General features: G+C 43.6%; 1 protein-coding gene across 1 annotated transcript; it reads right to left on the reverse strand.

Moving 5' to 3' along the window:
* Positions 1-1,558: 1,558 nt before the first annotated feature.
* LOC117227321 (uncharacterized) lies at positions 1,559-17,983 on the reverse strand. Its single transcript, XM_033482445.2, has one exon. It carries the CDS (start codon positions 16,461-16,463, stop codon positions 13,143-13,145), a length of 3,321 nt encoding a protein of 1,106 aa, XP_033338336.2. The 5' UTR covers positions 16,464-17,983; the 3' UTR covers positions 1,559-13,142.
* Positions 17,984-19,719: the final 1,736 nt, after the last annotated feature.

A 19,719-nucleotide genomic window follows, 5' to 3' on the forward strand; every position in this document is an offset into this window, starting at 1 on the left:
TTTAAAAATCGCAACACGAATATTTACGTTTGCGATCTCTGTATGTATTATTGACGAGATGGTTTCAGTTAATGTGCGCAATAAATATTTTTAGAAACAAAAAATATGCTGATTTTCATTTGACTGCTTTGATTTGTTAACTTCTCAAACGTGCTTGATTACTTTCGATTATAATGGCACCTTTTAATTATACATTCCTGAATGGAAGAAAGCGGTGATTAATCGGCGAATGACAGGACTGAATTATACGGATTCGCAATATGATGGATGAAACTTGCTTCGCTTTTTATAAGATTTGCTATATCCGCCGCGAAAGAACAAAGAATAAGTGGAGAATAATCAAAATCCTTTTTTTATATATTTAAATACAGTCGAAGACTGTGGAAAGTGTATTGAAACTTTTACTTCGGATTATTACACGCGGATTAATATTTAACACTGGATTTATGGAGTCGAAAAAAATAGCTGTTTCATATTAGTTTATAAAAGTAACAATAAGACATTCATTCTGATTTGTAACAAGTGTTATTTCAACATTTGCCGTAAGTAAGTCATAATAAACTCATGATATATATATATATATATATATATATAATATTATATAATATTATATAATATTATAATATATATATAATATTATATAATAATAATAATATATATATATATATAATATTATATAATATTATTATATATATATATATTATTATTATTATATAATATTATTATATTATTAATATGAGTTTGTACATATATATATCGGAACCCGATATATTATTATATTTATTTATTCATGAGTTATTTATGAGTTTATATATATATATATATATATATATATATATATATATATATATAAACTTATAAATAACTCATGAATGTATCTTTACGATACGAATGATGGTAAATGAAACAATTATTGACCTGTCATTTCGTCGGGTTCCGTAAATCTAGTGCTAATTCGAATAATACGATTCTAATTAGAAATCCGTCGATCAAATTCCACGCATATTGCGTCAGTAGCAAACATTACTTTGATCATATCCATATTTCGTAAACGAGCGGCAAAACTTCAAGAATTTCGTGAACTTGCACGCGAGTCCGTGTAAATTACTTACGCCGTCTAATGTAGTACTTCGTAGTTTCCTCTTCGTGAATTCTGCAACTCATCCCGCTGTTCGTTAAAGAGAAATTAAGTCGAAAGGATGGCCGCTCCCCAGAACTCAGACGCAAGTTCGGTGTGCCTGATCTTTTGAATTTTATTTACTAGATATCGTTACAGCTTCGAATCTCGTTATCGAGAACGTACAAATATATAAATGGCTCTTCTCTTTTTCTTTTTTTTCTTCATTCTCATCGAACACGTCGAAAGAATATTTCAGCGAAAACAAGGGAGCAATTTGCGCGGGCGCGCGCGCGCGCGCGCGAACACTCGCAATGACCGCCATTTGCCATAGAAATCAGAAGAACAGCGTGGTCGTTATTTGACGTTATTTTATAAAATGGATAATCAAGGATGGGAAAATGATTCGGTCGAATTAGAAAGCCATAGAGAAAGTCCTGATCTGGATATTAATTATTTATTAATTAGCTAATATTCTGAAAACGTATGAACATTTGTACATGTGTTTTGTATCATGAGGTACTTGTGTATGGCATTCGTCAAATATTACGTAATAAACACGATGTCGACGCGTACACAGACACACGAGCGCAAAATCCGGTGCCCGTATACAAGTCTATACACGTGCGCCTACATAAGTCGATCGTTACACTTTTTCTATCGTTTTCCTTTCTTCCCCTTTTTGTTACCTTTCATTTCGTGGCGGCAGTGAACTCCTCTCGAAAGGACGAATAGACGTTCTAATATAGTAAATAATACCGATAGTAGAACCAAGAGCAAGCACGCTTCTTTCATTCTTCAATCGCATTTTCCCCGCGCGACTTTTGCGCACGCGGATCATCGATCATGATCGAGTCGTTACTGGATGGCTTTCGGTGACGTTTATTCGGCAACGAGCTATATATCTTATACGTATATCGTAGTGTTACGCGGATTATTACGTGACTAATTCCTTTGACGCAGAAATCGATCATCGGCCGCGCGAACGTTTTTCTTCTCCGTATCAATGCCCATTATTTTCGCAAGTTTCTCGTATGATATACAAACAGACGTTATTGTCATTTCGTTCCGTCGCTGCAACAATAACACGGTACTTCTGTAATCTTTCAACTATCTACGCGAGAGAAGAACAATTCTGTTTTTAAGCGATATATCGATTACCTTTGTGCCGATGGAACACTTTTATTATACCAATTTCGCGGTCCGATATCCTATAGATTATATTGCGACGACCAGATCGCGGTTTTTCTGCATTTATGACAAAAATGAGTAGATCATTGAAAACATTTGAAGAATTTATAAATGCTACTTTGTTACAGCGAACTCGTTCAAATTAGTAGAAATCGAAACGGTTATTTCGCATAAAAATCTGCGGTCTAGTAATGACAGAAGGTAAAGGTTAGAACCAGTTTTAGAAATAGTTTGATTCGCTTGGACAGATAGCTTATGAAGATATGGCTTATAATATAAGCTTATATAATAATAAGCTTATTATGTAATAATAATATAATAATAAGCCTACTATAATGCAAGCTTATATAATACAATAATGGCTTTTAATTTCGGTAAAACTGTAAAAGAAATCACTAAAAACAAGTCATTTTGACCGGTTTGATAGTTTTTAATGTTAAGAACATCTACGCGAGAAGAACAATTCTGTTTTTAAGCGATATATCGATTACCTTTGTGCCGATGAAACACTTTTATTACACCAATTTCGCGGTCCGATATCCTATAGATTATATTGCGACGATCAGATCGCGGTTTTTCTGCACTTATGACAAAAATGAGTAGATCATTGAAAACATTTGAAGAATTTATAAATGCTACTTTGTTACAGCGAACTCGTTCAAATGAGTAGAAATCGAAACGGTTATTTCGCATAAAAATCCACGGTCTAGTAACGGTAGAAGGTAAAGGTAGAACCAGTTTTAGAAATAGTTTGATTCGCTTGGACAGATGGCTTATGAAGATATGGCTTATAATATAAGCTTATGTAATAATAAGCTTATTATATAATAATAATATAATAATAAGCCTACTATAATGCAAGCTTATATAATACAATAATGGCTTTTAATTTCGGTAAAACTGTAAAAGAAATCACTAAAAACAAGTCATTTTGACCGGTTTGATAGTTTTTAATGTTAAGAACATCTACGCGAGAAGAACAATTCTGTTTTTAAGCGATATATCGATTACTTTTGTGCCGATGAAACACTTTTATTATACCAATTTCGCGGTCCGATATCCTATAGATTATATTGCGACGATCAGATCGCGGTTTCTCTGCACTTATGACAAAAATGAGTAGATCATTGAAAACATTTGAAGAATTTATAAATGCTACTTTGTTACAGCGAACTCGTTCAAATGAGTAGAAATCGAAACGGTAATTTCGCATAAAAATCTGCGGTCTAGTAATGACAGAAGGTAAAGGTTAGAACCAGTTTTAGAAATAGTTTGATTCGCTTGGACAGATAGCTTATGAAGATATGGCTTATAATATAAGCTTATATAATAATAAGCTTATTATGTAATAATAATATAATAATAAGCCTACTATAATGCAAGCTTATATAATACAATAATGGCTTTTAATTTCGGTAAAACTGTAAAAGAAATCACTAAAAACAAGTCATTTTGACCGGTTTGATAGTTTTTAATGTTAAGAACATCTACGCGAGAAGAACAATTCTGTTTTTAAGCGATATATCGATTACCTTTGTGCCGATGAAACACTTTTATTACACCAATTTCGCGGTCCGATATCCTATAGATTATATTGCGACGATCAGATCGCGGTTTTTCTGCACTTATGACAAAAATGAGTAGATCATTGAAAACATTTGAAGAATTTATAAATGCTACTTTGTTACAGCGAACTCGTTCAAATTAGTAGAAATCGAAACGGTTATTTCGCATAAAAATCTGCGGTCTAGTAATGACAGAAGGTAAAGGTTAGAACCAGTTTTAGAAATAGTTTGATTCGCTTGGACAGATAGCTTATGAAGATATGGCTTATAATATAAGCTTATATAATAATAAGCTTATTATGTAATAATAATATAATAATAAGCCTACTATAATGCAAGCTTATATAATACAATAATGGCTTTTAATTTCGGTAAAACTGTAAAAGAAATCACTAAAAACAAGTCATTTTGACCGGTTTGATAGTTTTTAATGTTAAGAACATCTACGCGAGAAGAACAATTCTGTTTTTAAGCGATATATCGATTACCTTTGTGCCGATGAAACACTTTTATTACACCAATTTCGCGGTCCGATATCCTATAGATTATATTGCGACGATCAGATCGCGGTTTTTCTGCACTTATGACAAAAATGAGTAGATCATTGAAAACATTTGAAGAATTTATAAATGCTACTTTGTTACAGCGAACTCGTTCAAATTAGTAGAAATCGAAACGGTTATTTCGCATAAAAATCCGCGGTCTAGTAACGGTAGAAGGTAAAGGTAGAACCAGTTTTATAAATAGTTTGATTCGCTTGGACAGATGGCTTATGAAGATATGGCTTATAATATAAGCTTATGTAATAATAAGCTTATTATGTAGTAATAATATAATAATAAGCCTACTATAATGCAAGCTTATATAATACAATAATGGCTTTTAATTTCGGTAAAACTGTAAAAGAAATCACTAAAAACAAGTCATTTTGACCGGTTTGATATAGTTTCTAATGTTAAGAACATTTAATTTCAGCTTCAGAGAATTACGATTTTTGTAAGTTATGTCATTGTTGCAGCAAACGACTCGACGATTGCTCACGTTCGATGCCAAGAAATGGCGGGAAAGGAATCGAAAAAATGTTACTGTTAAAATTCAAATGTAATACGCTAGTTAACAGTTACAAGTGGTTGTATCATATTCGACGACATCGCCCGTGTTTCTCGCAAAATCATCAATAAATATGAAAAATCTGACTGCCGTTCGCCCCGCTCAGATTTTATACTTTCAAAGGTGATGTTACCTTTTGTGCCCAGAAACAATGCGTTTAACGCATGGAGAGACGACCGTCTTCGCGCGGCGACGATCGACATTCTGCCGCAGAGTGTTTTTAAAAAATGCATACGCCTTTTTTTTATGTAGATCTCGATTGTCGCATCGATTCACGCGTGAACGTTGAAAAAGTTTTCCCCGAGGGTTGTTTTATGTTGAATACGCGACGGTCGGACAAACGTATCCACCGCCGCGCACCTCGTTGATTGGCTTTACCACTTACAATTAATATCCTAGAATTTAAATATATATATTTATATTTATTCATTTATATATATAATATATATAGATTCATTTATTTATATATTTATACCAAAAAACATTCGTTCACAACGAATTAGAAAACATAAAAATTTAGCTAGGAGACGCATAGTACAATATAGTGGACTACACCTAACATCATTTTACTCTCGATTTATCTCTATCCATTCGAAGCCTTCCCGCGTCTCCGTCGTCTATATATCTCTCTCTCTCTCGTTCTCTCTCTCTCTCTCTCTTTTTCTCTATCATCGTTCTCGCCGTCTCATGCGCACACATCTCGCCGTCTTAATAAATCGTAGATAAATCGCATTAATATATTGCTTCGTCATCAGGTAGATGTTGCCTAAGCTTAACAATGACCGGAGTACTCGCGTCTGTTACGCGGAGCAAAAACGACCGCGAGCTACCAATACCAACCAATCTAGTGTGAGAAACGTCGACGACGATCGTGCACACCCCCGCCCGGGTTTACGCCGATCCGTCTTTATATCTCTCGAATGCCCTCGTTGTATCAACGCGCACGATCCACGATCCTTGCTCCGCGTAATTTCCGATTCGCCGTTGACTCGCCTATGGCTCGCGCGAGTCTGGCCGAGAGCTTATTTTCGTAATTCGCCTGGCCGGATCCACTCTCCCGCGAGCCTCGATCACACCCGGAACACGTCTTCCTCGATCGGCTCCGCGGGATTAAGAGATCGAGCGAGCGGTTCTCGCCCGGCCGGTGTGTGTGTCCAAGGAACGATCCGGCGAGTCGCTGGGCGAACCGAGCGAGTCCGTTCACGGAGTGCGCAACAATTTACTAAATTACAGAATGCCCAAGGTTACGAGTGCGTGACGAGAGGCTGGCGTTGGGGGAGGAATACGCTTTCTGCGAAGGGATTAAAAAGGGGGTTAAAAACGGGGTGGAAAGGGGGGGCGGGCTGCCGATAACGGAGGCGTGGAACCGATCGCGGAATGGATCCTACGAACAGGATGATGATGATGATGATGATTGAACGGTTCGCGCGCCGTGTTCCAAAGGATGTTCTTCCGCGAAATCACGCAACGAGTCGATTGTTGCGTTCTGCCACTGGAAAACCGACCGACAAACCGAACGCGGGCGTTCCCCCCGCGTCGTGTATGATACAACTTGAAAACGCAAAGCGTCGGAGATTGTTCGCGCGAGCGCGAGTTCGATCCCGAGAGCCTAGGGTACACGCGCGACGGACGCTGTCGTTCGAACGATTCGTACTCGTCAAAATTATCCGACGATTGTCTGGTACGCGCGCGCACAACGATACATCAGCTTTTATCGAAGGATCTTTGATCTCGTGTTTGATAAAACGGCGAGGGATGAACGCGTTTGGAAACGTAATCGACGGACTGCAGGCCTATGTGCAAATATATTAGGTCATTGAGTGTGAAATGTGAGGATTTTGTAGTAAAATTATGGTGTAAGGTATGTATTCCATACTTAATGACTTGATATCACCTTGATAAATTAAGTAAGCTAGTTCGTGGAAACGCAGAGATCGATTTGAAAGTCTGTAGCGATAATGAACGCCACTAAAAATTATCGTACCATAATTCTAAATAAGGCATCGAATGCAAAGAAAATAACGTAATATAATAATGACATAATAACCCAGAATTTCTAATAGGATTAATTGAGCCGTTTAAAGAGCAGTAGTGGTGTAAATGAATGATTTTTGCCAGGTTGATTTAATATTTATTGAATCGTGTTTAATTTAATATTTTGTTCGATTTTTCTCTCTTTTTATTATGTTAAGTTAGAGCTTACATAAAAGAATTGTAACAATTTCTTATGTACTTTGATTTTACGAAAATTTTAATTTATCCCTCATTACCTAGAAATTAACTTTTTTACCTCACACACCATTTTTGCTTTGAATGACTCAACTGATCACCGATTTAACACATTCAGTATCAACGAATTTCTGGAAAGAATTTGTGTTAAAAGAATTATAATGTGGAATAGTTGACTTATGAAACTATAACATATTTCATAATACTATTGGCTTGGAATGTTTCCGATTGAATTTGACAAATTGAATTTTTAATATTCGTGAAACATTATGGTATATTAGTGGCTTGAAATGATTTCAAATTAAATTCGACAAGCGAAATTTTAAACATTAGTGGAACATCGTAATATCATCGGTTTGAAATGATTTCAAATCGAGTTTCAATTTTGAACATTTTAATATAGCTTTATCATATTACTTAGCTGAAAACTGAGTTTGTTAAATGAGATACCAGAACGCCATAATTTTCCGTCTTCTCCTCGTACTGCAGCTAATCGTGAACGTACAGATGTTGTAAGAATCAAATTTCTCACACCTCCGATCCAAGCTTCAAACAAGGCGGTGCCGCCTGCCTGCTGTCCGAAAAGTTGATGTATCGTTTCATATAAAATTCGCGAGAGCTGAAACCACAGAATTCTAGAAACACGGTCGAGAAGGTAAAGAATAAAATACCTCGAATTGGATTCGATAAAATGAAACCACCGAACGGAGGCGCGGTCGATAGAAAGCAACCGATTGAACACGTAGAAAATAAAAAGCTCGTTTGTATTGTCTGAGAAATAAAATATATTTATAAAAACAAAATGAACGCCTACAAAATAATACAGATCGTAAATATTACTCTTCATCTGCATAAGATACTCTTCCTCACTCTCGTTCATTCTTTCATTCTGTATTTTCGTGTCAGGTCGCGACACGTCAGATCTATAATAGCAAATACGACGAAGAAAAACATATATATACATGTACAAAAGAAGGAGGAACAGAAACCGCATGTGATCATCGCACTAAACAATAAACGATACACATGTTCAAATTTAATTCTCGCCATCGCGTCGGACTATTTTCGCGCTCACGCGCGCGTTCTCTTTCGAACAGGCCAACATCGTCGCGCGACGAAATCTCCATCCTCTTCTCAGCTATCAGATTTTTCTCCATTACTATATATTTGTATGATATATATATATCAATATATCATATATACACGTATATGTATATGTATTTATATATCATATACATATATATGTACATATTTATATATACATGTATATATATATATCGACTCTCTTAACTCTCTCATACAAATGCATACGTACATTTTCCATGCACACAGTGCATACACGCAATTAACGTTCTCTTGATTGCTCGCAAACGCTTACAGAATTCGTCTCATACACACGCTTATTATGGCACAAAACGAGGAATGGGCGTACACGGAAATACTTGTCGTTAGCAGATAAGAATTCCATCGACTTTCCCTTTCTTTCGTTACCTATTTGATTCTCTCCTCTCTCGCACGTTGGTACACATTCACTCGGTCATGCTCGCACAAGAATAATTACTTAGAATCTGTATCATTAGTTCTTTCTCAAGTTAGTTTCATCCTTCTATAGAAATGCCCACAAAATTAGAATCACACATGAGGGGAAGCACGCGAGGTTCTATTACATCTCATCGTTTTTGCTCTCTCTCCCTTTCTTTCGCTCGCTCTCTCTCTCTCTCTCTCTCTTATTTTTGGCACAACCAATGACAGTTTGGTACCGTGTGTATATATCTATATACACGTATCTATAGATAATATTTATATATATAATAATAATAATTTAGCACTCGCGTGCCGGAACAATTATTTTTTTACACTTAGAAATACGCTCTCTCGCACCAAAACGCGCTCACGGAACGAGCGAAAAATACTCACGATGCGCACCCTTTTATAATCACTAATAATGATTAAACATAATTAATAATGATTAGTGATAATTGATAATAATAATTATTATATTTATAACGTAAGTTATTAATAATAATAATAATAATAATACAGGGATTCAAGTGGAACTGTACCTTTGCTCAAAACAAGTCTACAAAAAATAGTGTTCGCCGCTTCGTCGTCGCTCGCGAAATGTATCGACATACATCTCTTGCGATTGAATGCCCAAGTAGATTGATTTCGTTACGCGATCACACTACCATTCTCGCTCCCATCTATTTATCTATCTACCTATCCCCCTCTTTCTCTGTGTCGCAAAAGTAATATCTTCATCCAGATTACTTCTCCTCCTCCTCTTCTTCTTATTCTCTTCCTCTCGTCTTCTCTCCTAAACGCGTTTGCAAGACGAATGTATGACAATGATATGATTTTTCGGAAATATGTATATTCACACGATCGCTCCTGCTCTCTTTCTCTCTTGCTCCTGTAATCGTCGTCGCACCCTTTACTTTCTTTCTTTCTTGCTTCCTTTCATTCCACCATTATCCTTTAACTTTATGATTATTTAGTAATAAAACTGAATGTACAGTAATACTGTTTGATATGTCTCTAAAACGTACATCCATCTCTACAGGCCCCCTTCTATCGTCTCTCATTCTCTCTCACTCTCTCTCTCTCTTTCTTTCTTTCTCTCTCGTTTACATTAGATCCTATATGTTAAATGCTCTAATACACGACCGGCGGGCGACTCGAGGAACTTACGGGCAACAATAAAGAGGAAAGAGAATCTATTTTATTTCCGACTTTCTCCTTTATTTACTAATTCGAGAACGAGTGTAAAGATCACCAGGAATTTCGTGTAACAAGAATAAATATTTGTTCGGCGGATGGAATGTTCGAAATACTGTTTTTTTTCCTCGTTTCGTGGTTCACGGGGGCAAAGGTCGTAATACCGGATTTTCGTTCGATTCATGAATGCGAAACAAAGAGCAATTATCAAAGTACGGTCGTCGTTCCGCTCGCACGGGTGCGCGCTCTCTCCCTACATTTTCTCTCCCTTTCATTTCTTTTTCTTTAATAACATTATTATTATTGCATTGGCTCTTTCATCTTTTCTTTCTTCCTTTCATTCATCGTTAAATTCCTGAACTCTGAGGTAGTCTGTTCTGGGTGTCATATTACGTAGTAAAAATGGCAAGAGTGCTATATAATTTATCGTCTTTTTGCTCGCTTTCCCGTATCATTTCTTCGTCACTTTTTGATACGAGACTACATTAAAAACGGAAATAAAAAAAAAAGGAAACTCGTGAAAGGACGTCTTAAGTGTGTTTATACCGCGTGTATGTGTTCGTGTGTATGTGTGTGTTTGTTCGTACGCGCGTAATTTTGTTTGTGTTCGCAACACCGTATCTCGTTCGAACGCGTTGCACGTAGTCGTATGTACAATTCTGCTTACGGCGCGAAATAATTGAAGGGTGAAACGCGCGCGTTCAAAAATGTAATTCACCCTCCCCTCCGCCCCCCCCCCCGAAAACGTTGCACCGCATGATGCATCAATTTCCAGCGATTAAATACCGATATCGAAAACGAGGATGCCGTTCGATTATTTCGAGAGCGATACGCGTCATAAACGGACCTCGACGAAACAGATCGGGGGGTGGAGCACACGTCATTTAAAAGTTTAACGATTCCCGACCAATTCGTTTACGAATAATCATAAACGTTCCCGATGACTGTACAATTCGGAGGCTGCTATATGCCAAACAATTACGCGGCAGAACGATTACCTGCTAAAAAAACACCTAAGATCGATTCGGAAACGATCATTCACAGAAACAATTGCACGGAAAATAATTACGCGAAATTATTGTTACCGGAGAGGTGAACGGTTACTTTACACTGCGAGGGTGTGAGCGTGTGCGTGCATGAGTGTATGAAATTCCGTGTGTGTGCCTGTGTGTGTGTGTGTGTGTGTGTACGTGTGCGTGTAACAAGCTGTGCGAAGCTCGAAGGGAAATTCGCTCGTGTCGCGAGAGAGATGAGACCCGTTCCTATCCTCGATGATCGGCTCGTTTCGCGCTCCGCGGGCAATTAATCGAGCATTAATTGATCGTACGTCACAGTGCCACGCAATTAGATGCATCACGCTGCGCGGGATACCAGAACGATTATAAATCGATCGAACGAATTACGGCCGAATCAATCGCGGCGCGTTCGCGCGTAAATTCGCGGCGGCCGAAAACGATAACCGAGGCGAACCATCATTTCCGCGTGGAATTTGCAAAAGTGTCGGAAAAACGTCGCTGTCTGCCGAATAAATAAAAACACCAATGAACGTTTCCATGTTCGATCGGGCGTAAAAATAGCGTTGTTTTATTCGGGATGGAACGACACGAGCAAGATTCATTCCGGGCAGCGTACAATTCGGAACTTACGCTATCTTAGAATTTAAATCAAAAAAGGAAAAGACGCCACGGCGTGGCGGGGGATTCGCGACCAATGGAATGTATATTGCGAGCCTCTTCTGGAATGTGAAGCACTTATCGGGAGGTTCGTCGTGAAAATTCAATTCAGCTCGTCAAGTATGTACAGTGGAATGTAATTTTTTCACCTCTCGACAATTTCAGCGAAAAGTACACAAATAAACAGAATAAACGGGGCAACGAAACAACGCGACGAAAACGCTGAAACATACATTTAAGAAAATAATAATAATAATAATAATAATAATAATAATAATGTCAGAGGTTATACAACAACGAAAGTTTGCCACGTGCTCGCCGTCGCGTCTTTTCGCACGATTAACTTTGCTAATCGTTCGCGTCTTTTCTTCGCGATTTCACTCCCGACAACGTGCACGCTACTTACGCTATCGAATACGAATATTATGAATAAGTTTAATAATCACGTTCTATACGATATTGAGTTGAGTTGAATTAATTACAGTGATAATACGTCTATACAATTAACATATTTTGTACAATTGATAAGCTTCGAAGGTTCCAACGTCGCATTAGAAATCTCCGTTGCGCGTTTTTCGGAAAGTTATTATCGTTCGAGAGTGCGTGCGATTGTTAAAAAGAAAAAAAAAAGTGGAAAAAAAGTGAACGTCATGACGGGTTTGAGTTTTTTGTTTTTCGAAACGGAAGAGTCGCGATCCGTCGAGTCGAGCAATCGACAACGGAACAAAGACAAACAAGACGTTCCCCTGGCAATTATTCGCGATCGACTCCGCGTATCGCGACTCGTGGTGTGTAAAAAAACGATAAATCAATTGGCTGCTTTTTATTTTCTTGTTCGCCGAGCTCTCGCGATCGAGTAGCAATCGGAAATGTTCAAATTCTAGACAGCCCGCCACGCGTCGATATTCCACACCAAGTTGTCTGCTCTCGTTGGAACTTTGTAAAAAATGCACCTCGAGTAAAAAATAAAAAAAAATAGTCCCGAGTCGGCGATTCAAATAAATATATTACGCAGTTGAGCAAAAACCACACAGACATCATTCCCGAGCATCGCCCGGCTCATTCTTCTCTAACTCGCGAGAGTTGCGCGTATGAAAAATTGTCAACTCTGAGATATAACAACGATCGACCAATGAACTGCTTAAAGAAAACGGAACGTAATACTTTTCTTCTGTACAAACGAAAACAACGGTACGAAGGGGGTTAAATGGTTTTCTGCCGGGTGTATAAAATCGAATGACAAAGATAGTCGAGTTGCCTTAAACGTGAAAAGTATAGAATAAATACAAATCTGATCTCACGTTCGGCTGGGTAACACCACCCACGTGGCTCACAGTGTGTCCCCATGATCGATGATAACGCGCGCGGATCATCGATTTCACCGAGGTCGCGTGCGCGCCCGCGAGAACGATCGCGCGCGGCATAGACGATCATCTCACCTTTCGATAAACAAACATTGAAGATCAAAGCGTAGATCATCGGATAACGAGGCGGCGTGTGTTCCACGACGACGATGCGAGTCCCTTCGAACTTTCGGAATCACGTCCGCAGATGGACGTTGTGGTTGTTGGCTTTCTTTTTGTGCGTTTCGAGATGCTTCATCATGTGGTCCTTCCTGATGAATCCCTTGCCGCAAGTATCACAGGCGTACGGCTTTTCGCCAGTGTGGAGGCACAAGTGCCGTCTGAGGTCAGTTTTGTGGTTGAACTGCTTGGGACATACGTCGCACTTGTACGGCTTGTCGCCGGCGTGCTTCTGCAAGTGCTCCGCGTGCAGGTACTCGAGGGGGAACCTCTTGCCGCACTGATTGCATTTGAACGGCTTGTCGCCGGAGTGGAAGCTCTTATTGTGTTGCGTTAGGTAGCAGGCCTTGTTGAAGACCTTGTCGCACTCGATACACTTGTGAAAGCCGTCCTGGGAAATGTAGTGCGAGCCGGTGTTCGTGCCGGTCACCTGCTCCTTCTTCGCCGCGTTCTTCTTGCCTTTTGATTTGCGAGTCTTCGTTTGTTTGCCGACGTTCGGGTTCACTTCCTCCTTCCCTTGGATCTGCTGTTGTATGTTGTTGTTCGCCTCGAGATGAGCACGGACGTGCTCTTGAAGCGGCTGAGGCGAGAGATGCGTCTGGATCTGATACTGTTTGATGATCATACCGCCGTCGGTGTTCGGCTGCATCTCCACGTTGGTAAGGGCCTCGTATCGAGGCGGAGGGCTCGTGTACGGATCGTAGGCCGATCCAGGTGAGTTATACGACGAACTGTCTTGAGGAGACGCGTTCTCCCCCGGACTTAGCCCCCCCACGTTAGCGGCCTGAGGTTGGTTCTGGCCAACTAAATACCCGGTTACCGAGTTGAACTGGGTGAAACTCGGCAAGGGTCCCTGATGGTTACTGAAGGTCCCAAAACCAGGTAAAACATCCTGAGACAGCTGCTGCTGCTCCTGTTGCTGTTGGTGTTGCTGCTGTTGTTGTTGTTGTTGGAGCTGCTGCTGCTGGTGGTGGTGAGAATCGTCGAGCTGAGATTGATTCGGGTAGCTCATAGACAACTCATTACCAGTAGTAGTTAGCTGGATGGTGATAGACTCCAGCAGTCCCGGGATGTTGGTAGTAGTTGTAACGTGGGGGGGCAAGGCGTTTGGGTACGGCTGATGAGGCATCGTAGTACCCCCCATCGTTGTGGGCGAAGACATTGCTGGATGGACCGAGCCCGACGTTACTGGAGACGGCGAATTCATGTGGTGCGGGTGGGACGAGCCTATTGGCGAAGGCGAACTCAGGTGGGGCAGCGGTGGCGGGTGCATGGGCGATATGGGCGAACTCATGGGAAGGTGGACCGGAAGCTGGCCCGACGGCGAACCCATTGGCAGGTGATGAAGTTGCTGTTGCTGGTGGCCCAGCTGATGGGACGGGGAACTCATTTGTTGCTGATGGTGGCCCGCCATTGGTGATTGCGTCGGTGAACTGTGTGACGGCACCACCATTGTTGAGCCCAAGTGGACTGCCGAAGGCTGTTGTTGCGTTAGGGCCACCACCACCGAAGATTCGCTGCTGCTGCTGCTGCTGCTGTTGGTGCCGTTGTTGGAATTGTTGTTGCCGTAGAGATTGATGGTTGTGGGCGTGTGAAGCAGGCCCCTCGCTGCCTCTCCCGAGGGACCTGCCATCAAGTTTGGGGGACTCCCGGAAGCGGATAATTCTGGTGATCTCGGTTGTCCCCCGCCTCTGCCGCTCCCGGAATGATTGTCTCTACCGGGATGATGATGAGCGCTGATAGGCAGGTTAGCGGGATCAGGCTGATTGCTCTGTTTCACTGCGTTCTTATGCAGCGTGGTATTGTAGTGTCTCTTCAGATGTCCCGAGCTGGTGAACCACTTGTTGCACGCGGTGCAGTTGTAGGTCTTTGGTCGTCGCGCCTCGTTACTTTTCCACGATTGGTTCGCCAACGGCGGAGGTTTCGGCGGTTGTTGCAGAAGACCCGCGGGCATCTGATGCCCGGGCATCGGCTGCGTGCTCGTAATGATAGGTGATCCGGGATGGCGGGGTGACTCCACAGGTATGTGTTGCCCACGCATAAACTGACCCTGATCCGACAGCGGCGAGACACTGTCCATCGGGCCCATCGGCGATAACCCTGGATGATAATCGTGCGGCTGTGCGGTCGGTGGCCAACCGAGCATAGAACTCACCGAGTGCGGTCCAGTCCTTTGCTGGTGTTGATGTTGCTGTTGCAACACCTGCTGCTGATGTAGCTGCATTTGCAGCTCCTGCTGTTGCTGCTGATGAAGCCTCATCAGTTCCTCCTCGTACCTATGAGTTTGGACTTTATGAGAGTCCAAATCCAAGATCTCGGCTTGCTCTTCCGGCTCCTGCTTCACGTCAGACTTTATTGCTTGTCCGCTATTGTAATCATAGCCAGCTTGCTGTTGTTGCTGCTGCTGCTGGACGGGCTGCGGCGGCGACGTATGCATCGTCTGCTGCTGTTGATTCTGCTGATGCTGCGGACTGGTACCAAGCTGTTGGTACTGGTGCGGACCCGGGTACCCACTAGGTGAATTCGAATGATTCGTCCTTACATGTTCACCGAGTTGACTCGCGTCCTCGTACACAGCACCGCACTTATCACACTGAATCGGCGGGCTTCTTGGACTAGTGGAACTAACCGAGCTAGTACGTTCCGAAACAAAATGTTGCTGATGCTGGTATGGATGGTAGCGCGAATAACCGACGCTAACAACACCACCACCACCACCGCCACTACCACCAGCACCGCCACCACCACCGCCGCCGCCATTGTTCTGCGTCTCATCATGCGGCGGCGAGTAATGATGGGGCAAGATATAGGCCGCTTCGTTCTGCATAAAATAGGTTGACTCGCCGTACATTGGTGTCTGGAAATGATTGTAACTGTGACCGGCAGATTGCTGCTGCTGCTGTTGTTGCTGCTGCTGCGGCGGCGGCTGCGGCTGCTGGGGTTGTTGTTGCTGCTGCTGCTGCTGTTGTTGTTGCTGCTGCTGCTGCTGTTGTTGCTGCTGCGGCTGCTGTTGCTGTTGTGAAGACGAAGGGTCTTGGGAGGGCGGTCTCGAGGAAGCCTCGCTCGAATCCGCCGGCGCGGTCACGCTGTCGCGTTTGACGCCCACGTGACTATTGTGATTGCCAGCTTTGCTATTGTTATTGTTGCTCTCCTCCTGCTGCGCCTGGCTCGCCCACTGACTCAACAGATTCTCTTGGTGGTAGCGCAGGTGCACCTCGAGACTTTTATCGCTTTCAAAATAGAGGCCACAGTCCTTGCAATGATGCTCCGGATTCGAACTGCCGCCCACACACTGTTGTTGTTGCTGCTGCTGCTCGACACTCGTCATTTCACTCATATTGTCTCTCTCGCACGCGTGTGCTCTCCCCCCCTCTCTCTCTCTCTCGTTCTCTTTTTCGCTTCCGCTCGCTTTTTCCTGATTAATCGGAGCCCGGGGGCGAGGCGCTTCGTCCCTTTTTAGATTTCGCCGCAAGCACAGAGCACTTTGGTCCGTAACAGAAAGTGCGGACAAAAACGAACGATGCACACCCTCACACAATCGGCGATATCCTACTGCACATTGGCGCGCGTGAACGCGCTCGCGCTCGCGCGGAGACCCTGTGTAACAGTCTGACCTCCGCGTGTCGCGTGTCCCGTTTGCCGATTTTTTTTCCACTTACCGGACTCTCGAAACCCGATAAAAAACCGACTACGTGCAGTGAGAAAACTCTGCGAACCGTTTTGGATGCGCTTGGCCGGGGAGCAGGAACACGTGCGTCATGTAGCGACGTCTCGCACCTCCCTCCTTTCAGCCGTCGACGACCACTGCTGGCACGGGTTTCCTCGCGTAGAGCACATGGACGTTGCTGCCTCTGTTGACGCGCGAAACAGGAGTCACGTGTGCTGCTGTCGCCGATGCTCTCGCCGTGATCAACGATACTGCGGGACGGGGAACGGCCGAACCGAACGGAAAACAAAACGGTAAAAACAAAAAAAACCGGGATGCAACGTGTTCTACATTTATCATATGCTCGCACATACGCCAGGCACCAAAGTCAAAATCAACCCCGATCGCTCCACCTGGTGCGACGCCGAGTGTATCACTGCCTGCGGCATCGTCACCCTCGCGCCTCGACGATCGGCCGACAATGACGATGTCCGGTCACCACCTGTATTTTGCACGTTTCCTCTTTGTCAAATCGCGTCCATCGACGCCGAATGGTCACTAAAAGTCCACGGACGAGCTTCGGCTGTTCGCTCGCGGGATACCGAATCGAAAAGTAAACAAAAAAAAAATAAAGAGCGAGGTGTGCGCGGAATTTACATATTACGTCGATATCCTTCTACACCCGCGGTCTCACTCGTACCCGACGCGCACTGTCCGACGACGACTAACCGACGTTCGACTTTAAGCAGTCCAACGACAATCGGAACTCTCTGTATTCGAATCATTGGTTATCGCGAGCTATATCACTTCACTTTTCTCATTCGACTTGTTTGTATAATGCCGGTGGAGATAGAGGGCGACGGTACTGGGGTGTTGTTGCACGATTCTTCGGGACCGTGTTGCTTAGCGGAGGATACGGAGGCGGAGGATCCAAAAGATTTCGTACGATCGAATTCCGGAACACCGCGACAACACAACGCCGAGTACAATACGGCGACGCGGACACGCGGTTTATCCTTCGAACTGCGATTGTAAATAGCCTTAGCCGATCGTCCTCAACCTCGTGTCCCTCTCCCCCCTCTACCGCCGCTCGCCCCCTCTCGCAGGACGCGTCGCTCCGCTTGGTCGTTTGCTCTTTCACTCTATACGGTACACACACTCTCCAGACCCGCGTCGTACGACCGCCGGCACTGTTCTGTGGATTGGAATTCCGGAGTTCCGAGTCCTCGGGCTCGCGCCAAGGCACTGCTCTCTCCCCCTTCCCTTCAAGCCGTCGTCGCCACCCCCTCTCCGCCGTCACTTGCTAGCGTTCGCACTGGCTCTTTCTGATCTTCGGAACTCTCTCCTTCGCACCGACTTCTCTCCCCTTCTCCTCTCACCGGAGAACGGAGTGCCTCTCACTCTCTCTCTCTTGGCGTACCTACTCCAACCTTCTCCTTGCTTTTCCCTCCTTCACTGTTCTTAATGTTACTCGGCCGATCGGACTCTCTCGTTCCATCCCGCGCTATCGTCTATACGCGCGTCTCTGTTTCGAGCATCTCCCACCCTACCCTTCCCTTCTTCGGTTTACCGGATCGCCCGTCTTCGTTCGACCCGACCAGCCACGTTCGTTCCCTCTCCTTCCGACCGATATCCTTCCTCCTCGTTCAAACCCTCCACGAACCTCACTGCTCCTCTCCGTTCCGCCACCCGTGGAACCTCCTTTTCCCACCTAGTACCTTCGCGCAGCGTCCCCTTCCTTCGACGTAGCTCAGACACGAGCGAGAAGGAAAGAGCAAGCGCGTCGCGAGAGCGAGAGAGAGTGCCGGCGGTGCTCGAGACAGCCAACCAAATTTGAGACGTCGAGCGCTTCTTGCCCCCACCAGATCTTCCGCGCCTCTCTACCCTTCTATTACAGTCCACGGTTCCTCTCCGGCTCGCCTCTCTTACTCGCCGACGACTTTCTCTGTCGCCCTTTCGCCCAAAAGGACGACGAATCCTACAGGACGGCGAGAGCGTTTTCCCTCCTCGTCTGTTCTCGCTCTCTTTAAATTCCTCCTCTCTTTCGGCCGCAACGAACGCTCTGTTGTTCTTCTTCAGCGCCCTCTGTCCTCCCGGCCCCGTCCTTATTCGTGGCTTCGTCTTCTTCTTTCTCGCAGTCGAAACGCGAAAAAAAAAACGAAACGGAACGCGCATGGCACACAGGAATCCTTGCGCGGCCGTATCCACGGCGCTCTATCCTTACTACACGCTAAACTTCATCCGGCGAGATTTTTCGGAACTCCGCGCTTTCCCGCCAGGATACTAGCGAACGCCGTTTCCTCTCTTACTCGTCCACTCGTTCGCCTCCTCCTCCTCCTCCTCCTCCTCTTCTTCTTCTTCTTCTTCTTCTATTTTATACTCTTGTTTCGTTTCCCTCGTTTTACCTGCGATATGCTCGCGAAGGACAAGCATCCCGCGCGCCCGCGAGATTGAATATCTCGTCGCTTTGTCGTTCGTTCGAGTTTCGGCTGTCAGAGGTCGCTGACCATTTCCAAATTAGCCACGGCTATCCTTGGGCATCCTTCGCGCGGATGCGTCCTTCGCGTTCTCCTTACTACGGAAACTTTGCGCGTACAAATTTCGACGCGCACCTGCTGCTATTCTTTGATTTCGAGCTGAATAGTTGACGCTGCGGGCGTTTGATTCATCTCTGTTTCATGGACTTTCGCTGGAAGGAGATTTAACACGTTGAATGCCACGGGGGTCACCGGTGACCGGCACTTAACTTAGCGGTGACGCTGTGGGGGCCACCGGTGACCGGCGCGCCCAAATTGATAGAAATATATATATATAATTTAAAACAAATGTCAATATCTAAAATTTTGTATTATTACCATCGTCAATTCAAACAGTGACCCCTGTCGCAATTAACATGTCAAACATGGTTGTACACTGTAACTTATCTATTGCAGATGATATTTTACAA

This window comes from Megalopta genalis, unplaced genomic scaffold (assembly GCF_051020955.1).
Source record: "Megalopta genalis isolate 19385.01 unplaced genomic scaffold, iyMegGena1_principal scaffold0020, whole genome shotgun sequence".
Taxonomy (NCBI): domain Eukaryota; kingdom Metazoa; phylum Arthropoda; class Insecta; order Hymenoptera; family Halictidae; genus Megalopta; species Megalopta genalis.

Coding starts and splice junctions, on each gene's coding strand:
- LOC117227321 (XM_033482445.2), bottom strand. CDS start 16,463: ATGAGTGAAATGACGAGTGTCGAGCAGCAGCAGCAACAACAACAGTGT.